Source organism: Microtus ochrogaster, chromosome 5 (assembly GCF_000317375.1).
Source record: "Microtus ochrogaster isolate Prairie Vole_2 chromosome 5, MicOch1.0, whole genome shotgun sequence".
In the NCBI taxonomy this organism is placed as follows: Eukaryota; Metazoa; Chordata; class Mammalia; order Rodentia; family Cricetidae; genus Microtus; species Microtus ochrogaster.
The window spans coordinates 81,114,028-81,125,715 of NC_022012.1; the positions used below are offsets into that span (position 1 = coordinate 81,114,028).

Sequence of the window (11,688 nt, forward strand, 5' to 3'; positions counted from 1 at the left end):
AGCTGGGGAGCAGACAACTACAGGCTCAACAGCTAATCACAACTTCCTGCAAAGGAAGCAGGGACAGCAGGCACATATATCTGCAGCCTGCAGTTCCTCTTCTTTCTGCTCGAGTTAAGACATTAAGCTGAGCTTTCTGAGGGTCAGCTTAACTGAGCAACTGTAGGGTAATTTCCTGAGTTCTTGCTGCCAGGCCTAGAAGAATGAGGGACGTCTTTGAAGACATGTTGGGACAGTCTTAACTGAAGACAGGGTATTTGGACAAAGCTTACAAAGTAGCTGGTTCATCCTCTGAGCACTGCCTGCCAATACTGGGTTACAGGTGTGCCCCGCCATGCCTGGCTTGAGACAAGGCCTTTGTGCCCAGACTGCCTCTACCTGGACACTTTCAACAGGCTATACATTTAGGTCCTAATTCTGACCATGGTTGAACCATCAGGGAAAGTGTGTGCAAATCTGATGGTGAGCTGGTAGAGATAAGCCAGGAGAGGCACCAGTTTTTCTGTATCCAATGGCCCTCTAGCAACAACCGCTGTGTCTCCAATTCCCACATGTAAGCACTGTCCAGGAAAACATACCCACCCTCTCCTGGGTCCTGAGTATGCTCAGTCTACACAAACAGCCTGTCTATACCTGGACATGCACTTAGGGTTAACGACCCTGGTTAATTACCAGCCAACCCCAGGCCTGCAGGTAACTTGGGGTAGAAGCTGGAGTGGAGCTTGTCAGCATACCTCCAACCCAATCTTCAGGGGACAGCCTGTAGAAGACCAGCCCAGAGCTGCCCCTTCTGAGGCAGGAACCCTCCCCTCCCCATCCTCCTCCTCTCCACCCAGTCTCACCCTACCCTTGGAAATGAAGAAACAGGATCAAGATTAGCCTTAACTGGCTCAAAGGCAGGAGGGGTGCTAACAGGAGCTCACACAGTAGCAAAGTTTGTGGAGCACAAACCCAGCCTTTCCATGGTACAAAAACGCTAGAGCTTCTGTGAAGGCGGCTGGACTGACAGTCATTCTTCTTTGACATACGATTCCCTCCTACCATTCATTCCCAGGAACCTTAAGAGACCAGGTAAACAGACAGTCAGAGGCAATGCATTGTAATAAAGACACTGCTTTTATTTAGTTTGATATGTTTCTATACAGAATGCAGAAAACACATCTTAAAATCATATAGAAGGAAATAAAAACACATCAGTGGTTGGTGAACACTTGAATGTGAGATTGGCTCTCCGTCTCAGAGTCCAATGGCCATCGCCAGCTCAGGGCTCAGGGAGGAGGCTGCCTGCAAAGGCATTGTTGCTGTTGTTATTCTGTTCACTGCCCCATTGCCTCCAGTTGCTATGACAACAGGCCACTCTGGGCCAGCCTCCTCTCTACAAGGCAATGCCCAATGGTGGGGTTGCTAAGAGCAACAGAGCTATCTGGAAGGCTTTCCAAAGCCTTTACCTGGAATACCGGGATTTACTTATTTATTATTTATTTTTGATGAGGTCACCAGAAATAATTTCATCAGGCTAGATTCCTGCTCCTGACTCTGGGAAATCAGGCAAACTCTAGCTTGGACCAGAGCTTGGAGGCACAAGGCCCATTCACCAGCCATCCGTGTAGCATTCATCTGCAGACTCCCCCACGGGGCACTGCTCACTGTAAAGAACCCTGCTGGGAGCTGAGCAGGAAGGGCAGGCTCTGTGGAGGATGCAGGAGGAACCACCCTTTGGAAACAGCACATCCCTCCTACCAGCCTTCCCCTCCAGAGACAGCACACCCTCTGCTAAACAGTCGATATGGCTTAGAAATTACTGCTCCGTGTGCAATGGGAGCCTGGGTCCACCCACCCACCCTTGATCAGGGAAGGGATACATTATTGCAAAAGGCATTCCTCCCTAAAAGGTACCCGAAATAACTCAGACATCAAGAAAAGGCATGCTCAAAATGGTTTCTTCCAAAGGAGGAGAATCAAAGCAGAGTGGGTGCCCCTGAGTCATGGGACAGAGATGCAGACGGATGGACGGTGTTCTGCTAAAAAAAGGCAAAGGAAGCCTCTGTGTAGTCCAGAATTTAACCCATTAGGAAAAGAAAGGGGGAGTCAAAATGAGCAGAGCCATCAGTCCATGGAGTCAACACTAGGAGCTTGTACAAACTGCTGTTAAGCATCACCAGTTTTTAATCTTTTTTTAATAAAACAATTTGAGGCTGTATAAAAACTTTAGTAAAAAATTAGCTTTGAGAGCCCACAGACTTCTACTATGAACTATTGCTGGCACTCCTCCCCAGCCGCAGACCTTTTTCAGTTGTTCAGGCCCAAGGCCCAGGACTGGAGCGCCAGAGAAGAGGGGATGGGTGCATGGGGTGGGGCTGTGGACTGTTGGGACAAAGTGGCCAAGGTCAAGTGAGGAAAGAGCATCACATGACATAAAAATATTGCATCTTCACCAAAATGTCCCCCACTGAGTGTTTCAAAGACCATGATATTCCTTTTAAGAGGGAAGAAGAAAGAAAAACAAAACAAAAACCCACAGAGAAGAGAAAAAAAAGGTTGATGTGGTCAAGTCCTTTGACCTTCCCAGGTGCCCCTACGAGCAGCTGGCCCACCCTGGAGCACCTAGGTTGGGGGCCACAGCCACCAATGCCTCTTGGAGTCCCTTTTCCACAGAAATGATGACCCCCTCAGTGGTAGGCCACTAGCGTGCAGGGGGTAGAGGTCAGGATGTCCATGGCCCAAGAGGCCCCTCCAGCTTCCAGCCCCTGGCAACAGCGGGAGAGCAAACCCAGCACCAGGGCCCTGGCACCAGAGCCAGGACCAGGAGGCCCTCAGTCAGGCTCTGGGGTGTCAGAGCAACCAAGTTGACATAGTGTGAAAAAATAGGATTCCTTTGATAAAAAATACTGTCCCTTGGTCTTCTCTAAGTTTGAAACACCCTGGGAGCTTATTTTTAGCAAAGCAATTCCCCATACCCACCCAAAAATTATACGTACAAGTTTAGGTAAACAGCAGATTAAATGTAAAAACTTAACCTTAACTTCTGAAAGTCCTTTGAATTTAATCTTTAGCTACTGTTTTCCATGTTACATCCTGCAGCTAGACACACGTGAATAGAAAAAACAGTACAGTTAGTGTTAAAGGCAAAATGCAGAGAGCTGGGGGCCACCCAGCACTGCCTGCGAGTTCATTCACGGTTCCTCGCTCCCTCCTTCTACATCTACTCAAACAGTGCTTTCAGAGCCAGCCATCAAAAACGCAGCGAAGAATTTTCTATGAACAAACAAAAAGCTGTTAGGCAAAAAATAAAAATAAAAAAGTCCCCAAAGTCTCTCCAGCAGCTTTGGGGTTTGGGAGGACCAGAGAGGGCGGGCTTGTCCAGGCCCTGTGTGTCAGTGTGTGCTAGGTCAGGTGTTGGCTACCGGTGGGCAATGGTCTGTGGGCCACCGGTCTCTACAGACAACACCAAGTTGTCTCCAGGCCCCTGCCCTACCCCTGCCTCCACCCAGGCGCTTGTGGGTTAAGGGGGGACATACGGAGGGGGTGATCGGTATGGGGTCATGTTCTTGGGACGGGAACCCTTGCCCTCCATGGGAGCCGTGAAGGGCGGGGGCGGCTGGTAGGGAGGTGCATTAGGATCCTCATCCCGCAGAGGTGTGTACTCTCCCACAGTGTCCTGGTTCAGAGGAGTGGTCTCGGGCACACTCTGGTTGGGGTACTCAGGAGGTGGGAGGGGAGCCTTCTCTTCCTGCAAGATGAGTGGCATGCTGGAAGAGGGTGGGGGCTTGGAGTCATCAAGCTCATCGGCAAAGATGATAGGCACCCCCTTCTTAATAAAGGTGGCCTGGTCCTCAAGGGTCAGCTTGCCCTTCCGCTTCTTGCGATAGCAGATCATAGCAATGATTCCGGCAATGAGCAGGATGGCTGCAACCACAACAGCTGGAATGACTGTGTGCAGGTAAACATCATCCTCACTGCTCTTCTCAGGGTCCCTGTCTGGAGCCTCTGTGGCTGGTGCCGCTGAGGTTCCAGGAGAGGGTGGTGCCACAGGGATAAATTGTAGGTGCCGACAACTGCCAGACCCTGTCACGGCAACACTCACAGCCTTAAAGTCAGGCTCCAGAGCGTTGGAGAAGGCAGGCCGAGGTTTCCCGTTTTCATCAGCAATCCTGCGGCTCAGCCCTATGATCTGCTCCTTGGGGCAGGGCTCCAGGGGCAACGTGTTGTTGGTCCATTCCACCACAATAGAGCCACGGGTGATGTTCTGAAGGGTGACAGTGCTGCAGTTTCGGTCCCCAAAGGCAAAAGCTAGCTTCTTTACCAAAGCAATTTTCTTGTGGATGTCATTCACCACTGGTGTTGGGTCACCGGCAAACTTGGCCTTGAACCGTGCAGGAGCCTTGTCCCCTTGTGGGCGCTTGTGAACATGGATCTCGAAGGCGTCCACAGCAGAAAGACCCCCTTTGTCTGTGGCATGCATGAAATACTCATGCTTTCCCACATGGCTGCTATCAGGTAGGCCATACATGAGCTGGCTGTTGCTGTTGAACTGAACCCAGGACTTCTCGCCTACCAGTTGCTGCTCTCGCAGCTTCAGGGTCAGCTTAAGCTTGTCAGTAGTGGTATCCTCATTGTCGTAGAAGGTATCTGATGGAATTTTCACCTCAAAGTAGGTACCCACCCAGGCATCTACCCTGTCAATGTGGTTCTTGAGTTCTGGTCGCTGGTTAGGTTCTCCACCACGGGGCACTCCACTGGTGGTGGTGCGGATACGAGTAGGTGGGGAAGCAGTCTCCAATCTGGTGATAGGTGCTTTGGTGGTAACTCGGGGTACTGGTCGGGGTGTACGTGGTTTTTTGGTTGGCCTTCGAGTCGTGGCAGTTGAGGAATCAGTTGAAGGCGTTACTGGTTTTGGCGTGGATACTCGTGGCTTCTTGGTGGTGGTTGCTGGAGGAGTAACAACTGCTGTAGGCTCTACATAGCCAGGAATGGTCAGTGTTGGCCGAATCTGGCCAGGAACTGTGGTGCCAGCTTCGGATACCCGAGTAGGCTGGATAGGGCCCAGGGTTGGAGTCTGAATAATGGCACCTCGAGTCCGAATGGTGACTGTGGGCTTCCCAGGAATGGGATCCCTAACAGGAGGAGCCATGGTCTCTGTTGGAGGTGCAATGGCTGGAGATGTGGGGGTAGGCACTATCCTAGACGGTGGCTCCTGGATGGCCGTGGTTGGGGGTCCAATGGCAGTAACAGGTGTAGGTGTAGCATGGATCTGCCTCCGGATTCGTTTGGGGAGAGTTGGCTTTTTATTGGCAATGTGCCAACCCACCACAGGATAACCAAGTTGGGCAGACATAGCACCCTCCCTAGCAGGGGTTTCTACACCACGAATGTCAGGCACACTGTTTTGGTTCAAGGAGCAGCCTAGCTTCCAGGAGAGCAGAGCCCCATTCTCTACTACTTTCTTTGCATTTCCTGGGCCAGCCATGAAGGCTGACATGTCAAATAGTCTATTATTCACTACAGGTACCAACTTCATGTTGTGAAGTTCTACTTCTGAGAAGCTCTGCATTCTATTCAGGAGATCAATCCTTTGCTTTGGGGTCATCTTGGTAAGGTCAGCATCCAGTATCACTGTAAGGACAGTCACTGGCTCATCGGCAGCACAGGCAGAGGACACTACTTCACCAGGGTCTGATGAGGCTGCCCGTATAGACTGTGGTTCACTGTGGTCTTCAGGGTAGACCTCGATAGAGAACACACTGGAAGTCTGGGGGACATGGCTCCCATTGGCTCCCAGCCGTGCAGCACTCACTGAGATGTAATGTACACCTTTATCGGTGTCAAGAGGGAGGCCTTCCAAGGTGTGACTGTGTGGGTCCCAATGTAGCCAAGACGGTAAAGCCTCCTTCCCTGCTGCAGACACCTAAAAGAAACAAGTGTGAGCTATAAATGCTATCATTGTTGCATGACCTAAAATGATCACATCACTATAGTAAACCACTGGCCTAATCTGAGTTGTGTGATAGGCGGAAGGAATAATTTACAATTCCTGATGGGAAATCCAACTCATCACCTCCAAAGGAGAGTAATAATGCACAGAATACTGGGGCTATCAGATGAGCTATGCACTGGGGACATATTCATACACACAGGTTAGGATGCCATGGACCTTAACAACGTATAGACTTTGACTGGGAATGACTGGGAATAGTGCACAGCTCTAATTCCAGAACTCAGGACGCTGAAGTAGGGGGAATGAGCTGAAGGTCAGTCTTGGGTACGTTTGAGACCCTATGTCTAAAAACAAACAAGGCTAGAGAGGCTCAGCAGTTAGGATAACAGAGGACTGGGGTTTTGTTCCTAGCACCCACATTGAGCATCTGTAACTGTAACTTCTCTACACACAGCTGTGAGGTCTAGCTCCCTCTGGCCTCCTCTAGCAGCTACACCACATGTGGTGCAATGAATTCATGCAAGCAAACATACAGATACACGAATAAAGCCAATGAAAACATGTAATTTAAAAAATAAGATTGAGCCGGGCGGTGGTGGCGCATGCCTTTAATCCCAGCACTCGGGAGGCAGAGGCAGGCCAATCTCTGTGAGTTCGAGACCAGCCTGGTCTACAGAGCTAGTTCCAGGACAGGCTCCAAAGCCACAGAGAAACCCTGTCTCGAAAAACCAAAATAAACAAACAAACAAACAAATAAATAAATAAAGATTGTGGTGGACATTCGTGAAAGTGATATACCCTACTACCAACTTGCCTGTACTCCATCTTATTCCCCCTGAAACACCCTTTCCAATCCCTCCACTACTCCTCAAACACACGTTTCTGCTCAGGTCACATGCCTAACTTAGAGTACCTTGCCTACACACAACCTCAGTGCACATAATTCTGGAAATAAGGAAAGTCAACACTCTAGCATGACTTATTTTACAATCATCACTTAATGCACTAGGATGGGGAACAGATTTTTTATAAAATAGTGTAACATGGTAGTTTGAATGTAATTGGCCCCCATAATCTCATAGGGAGTGGTACTATTAGGAGGTGTGGCTTTGTTGGAGTGGATATGGCCTTGCTGAAAGAAGTGTGTCACTCTAGGGGGTGGGCTTTGAGGTTTCCTATGCTCAGGATACCAGCCAGTGTCTCAGTTGACTTCCTGCTGCCTGCAAGATGTAGAACCCTCAGCTACCATTTCAGCATTTTGTCTGCCTGTATGCTGCCATGCTCCCCACCATGATGGTAATGGACTGAGCCTCTGAACTGTAAGTGAGCCACCCCAATTAAATGTTTTACTTCACAATAGTTGTCACAGTCATGGTGTCTCTTCACAGCAATAAAAATCCTAAGACACAACGATTGTCTAAATTAACCCCACTTCTCAAGAAGAACTGATGACTAAAATCAACTATTCTAGAACATGGTCTGCCAAAGCAATCTCAAAGAATCTCCGGTCTTAGGAATGCACTCAGTTGATAGCCTAGACTGCTCCTAGTCCTGGGCTTCATCTCCAGTACTGAATAAACTGGGTATGTGCATACATAATGAGTCTGATTTAATGTGAAGAACATGAAACCCAGAAGTGGGGGGATCCTCTCAAGTCTCTAAAGTAGAGGTTTCAGAGTGAGTCCGGTATGAAAAGAAACACACAGCAGAAGCCCTTGACTCAGAAGAGAACTAAGGAGCTCAATGCCTTATTATTATCCCCCAAAGAATTGTTCAAACTTCTTTCAGAGTGCAAGTCCCTCTCCATCGTGACATAAATGGAAATACTCAGAGCACCCAAAGGAATTCCAACAGAGAACGCCTATCAGCTGACAAGAGAGAAATTAACTCTTGCTTCTTGCCTAGGCCCCATCTTCGGCTCCACTCAGTTTTGTGAAACACATACTCCTGCTCCTGATGTAAGAAAGGTAACTCATTCTTTGCTCTGACTCAAGGCCCTGCCCCAAGTCCAGAGTCACAATGGCCCACAGAGGGCACATCTTCACCACTCAGGAACTGTTCCTAATTTAAGGCCACAACTTCTTTTTTTCTTCTTCTTTTCTGTCTTTTCAAGACAGGGTTTCTCTGTATAGCTTTGGTGCCTGTCCTAGAACTCGCTCTGTAGACCAGGCTGGCCTTGAACTCACAGAGATCCATCTACCTGTGCCTCCCAAGTGCTAGGATTAATGGTTTGTGCCACCATCGCCAGGTGGTCATAGCTTCTTAACCCAGACCTATGGAAAAGGAGTTAAAGCCATGCTCCTGGGCACCCCATTGGTTGCCTAGGTCTTCTTCCTGCCAAAAACCCAGGAACCTGAATGTGTTCACACTTAAGCTTTATAACCAGGACACATTACACCAGAGATTTTTTAAAACTTAATTTCTACCCTTCAAACTGGTTCAAACAGACTTGTTTCATTCAACAAAACATCTAAGAAGCCAACTGACATTATGAGAGACAGCACTAGTGGGGATGATCTTCATAAACATGACTGCTTTCTAATCCATGAAAAACATTACGTATATTTATATAAACTCATCTAGTTATTTCTTTTTTTAAATTTAAAATTTTTTTTTTTAATTTCTTCTGACATCCTGACAGTTGTCTCCCCTCCCTCCCATTTTCCCCTCTACGTCTTCTCTCCCCCAAATCCACTGTTTCTCCATTTACCTTCAGAAATAGCAGTCCTCCCCAGGGATATCAACTGAGGTGTTTTGCCTGCATATAAGCCTTGAGCCATCTGCAGGCAGTGCCTGCTGAGGCCAGAAAAGGGTGTTGGATCCCTTGGAACTGGAGTTACAGGTGGCTGTTAGCCAGCATGTGGGTGCTGGGAATCAAACCTAAGCTCCAACAATAAATATATTAAGTGCTTTAAATGAAGTCTAAGCCTAAATTTTTTTTCAATTCATTGTTATATATAATAGTAGTTATATAAGCACCAAAAAAGCAAAGGTTGGACAGTCTTATTTTGTAAAATAAGCTAATCAGTTAAAAGGTAAAAATCAGGAGCTAGAGCAATGGCTCAGTAGTTAAGAGCACTGGCTGCTCTTCCTGAGGACCCAGGTTCAATTTTTATCCCACATGGTAGCTTTTAATCATTTGCAACTTCAGTTCTAAGGACTCAACACCCTTTTCTGGCTTCCATGGATACTAGGTACACTCACAGTACACAGACAAACATGTAGGCGTAGGCATAGTACCCATACACATAAAAATAAGTATCTTTTTAATTAAAGTAAGTGATGCAAAGATTTAAGGCTGAAATGATGTGTTCATAGAACCATAAGATAGTTTACAGTGATTGTTGGGAATAGGGGAGCTTAACAGAGAGAGAGTGGGTGAACTGAATGTGGACAAGGCATTCTAGTCACTTGAGATCTCGTGTTTCCTAACCCCACTCCATCCCAATGCCCACTACTGAAACAGCTGCTCACTTAGAGCACAGCAAAGACAGGAAAGACAGGGAAAACAGAAAGCGGGGTAACAAAAGGCCTGGAACAACTCTGGCTGATGCCAGCTAAGGACAAGCCGCTTGCAGGCACTGTCCTGGGTAATGGGTGTTCCTTAGACAGGAAGGGAGAGCACATCTTCATGCTAGAAAGTCCAAGTAGCACTTTGAATGGCAACAATTTATTTTAACCTAAGGGCCAAAAACACCTGATGTCTACAGGAACTTGGTTAAGTCACAGCTAAGCTGGCAACTTTGCATTTTCATTGCCACTTAGGGAAAGTTCAATATGTTTGAAGGGCTAACATTGTCCACAGCCCCCAGAGTTTATTAGTGCAACGCCATCCTGAGGACATTTGTCCTGGGGTCTGGCTTACCACAAAGGTGCTTAAGGATGAAACATCCTCTAGGGATGCCTGGACGGACAGACAGACAGACAGATAGGTGGCCTGGTGATTAAGAGCATTTGCTGTTCTTCCAAAGGACCTGGGTTCAGTTCCTAGCACCTACATCAGATAGATGGCTCACAGTACAGGAGACTCCAGTTCTTGGCAATCAGATGACCTTTTCTGACCTCTATAAGTACCATCTCACACTCACTCACTCACTCACTCACACAGACACACACACACACACACACACACACACACACACACACACCTAGAAAGATCTATTCTACCCTATCAAAGCAAGAGCCACTTATCTATAAAGCAATTCCTGGCAAGCTGAGGCTTTATCCAACCTGAATCTGTAATATGTAAGATGAGGGAAAGGATTCTACCCTAGTGTAATTATAGGGCCAGACCCATGCGGGGCTCTACCAGTGCTGGCTTCCCACCTGCTCCTATGTTAGGAGACCCAGCAAACAATAAGGCTTCTGCTTAACAGCACCAAACCAAGGCTCCACTTCCCAGTTGGCTTTGGACCCAGTGTAGTGTGTGAGGCCTTGATCCTTATTCACACTTGGAAGTATTTAAAGGGTGCAGAAACACGGCAGGCAAGGGAAAGCCAGGGAATCAGAGGCAGCCAGAGACTCTTCAGACTCTCCAGCCGGCCAAGACTCATTTGTCAGAGCAAGTGATGTTAAGAGTGGGGAGGGAAGCTTGCTCTAGGTGAGAAGCCAAGACTAACATTCACCTTTTAAGTTTAAAACTGGTATCCTAGCCAGGTGTCATGGTGCACACCTCTCTATGAGTTCAAGGCGGCCAGCCTGGTCTACAAAGCTTGTTCTAGGCTAGCCAACACTACCTAGTAAGACACTGTCTCAAAAACAAAACAAAACTAAAGACAAACACACAAACTGGTGTTCTCCACAGGACTTGAAGGACCTGAGCTAGAACCGAGCCCTTCCTATAGACTAGCTCACACAGTAGCCAAAGATGCTGTGCAAGTTGTCAAGGGAAAAAACCAATTAAGTCTCACCCATCTGTAACCCACAAAAGTAACCAGCATGGCAAGATGTATCCAAAGGAACAGTAGTAGAACTTGGGGGTTACTAACAGCCATCAAATTGGACTTAAGGCCCTCAGAATAGGAGGAAACTCACGCTTGGTATTATAAACCTAGCCAACTGCCCATGGGGTAAAATCATGAAGCCTAGATGAGAACCCATTACTGCCATCTTCCTAAACAGGTGTAGTTCCCAAATGCATTCTAAATATCTAGCCTCATGCCCACAGATGGGGGTGGTTCTCATTTCTTATTACAGAAACTTCTTTCTGCAGCAGTCAGAGACCATGGCAGAGACCCATAACTGCTCAGAATGCAGACAACACTGACAATGGGGGCCAGTCCACAACTGAAACATCTATAGCCACAACCCCTATAGCTAAGGCACAGGAAATGTTGTGGAGGAAGGGTAGGAAAGAGTCTAAAAAGAGGACTGTGATACCTGCTGCCAAATGGTGTCTATATACAACAGGGAGCTACACACATAAAATCTGAATAATATGGTTACCTAAACAAGACCTTCACAACGGCAACATTAGCTGATATTCCAACAGAGAAATCACAAGGCCCCAACTCTAGATGAAGAGCTACAGGCATTGGCTTCTAAGAGGGGAAAAAATCAGTTTTCTCCGGGAACGAACCCTGACAGTTTATCCAGTACCCAGTGGCAGCACTAAACACGTGTATGAACTTCACTAAATGAACTCAGCAGATTGCATTTATATATACATGTATGTATATATATATATATATTTTTTTTGGTTTTTCAAGACAGGGTTTCTCTGTGGCTTTGGAGCCTGTCCTGGAACTCGCTCT

General features: G+C 47.5%; 1 protein-coding gene across 8 annotated transcripts in view; it reads right to left on the reverse strand.

The window, feature by feature from the left end:
- Positions 1–1,097: 1,097 nt before the first annotated feature.
- Positions 1,098–11,688, reverse strand: part of Dag1 (dystroglycan 1) — a 69,524-nt gene continuing 58,933 nt past the window's right edge. For all 8 annotated transcript variants that reach the window (XM_005347892.2, XM_026779018.1, XM_005347891.2 and 5 more), the window contains one exon: positions 1,098–5,905. In XM_005347892.2, the coding sequence (XP_005347949.1) occupies positions 3,503–5,905 (2,403 nt within the window). In that variant the 3' untranslated portion in view covers positions 1,098–3,502. The remainder of the gene's footprint in view (positions 5,906–11,688) is intronic.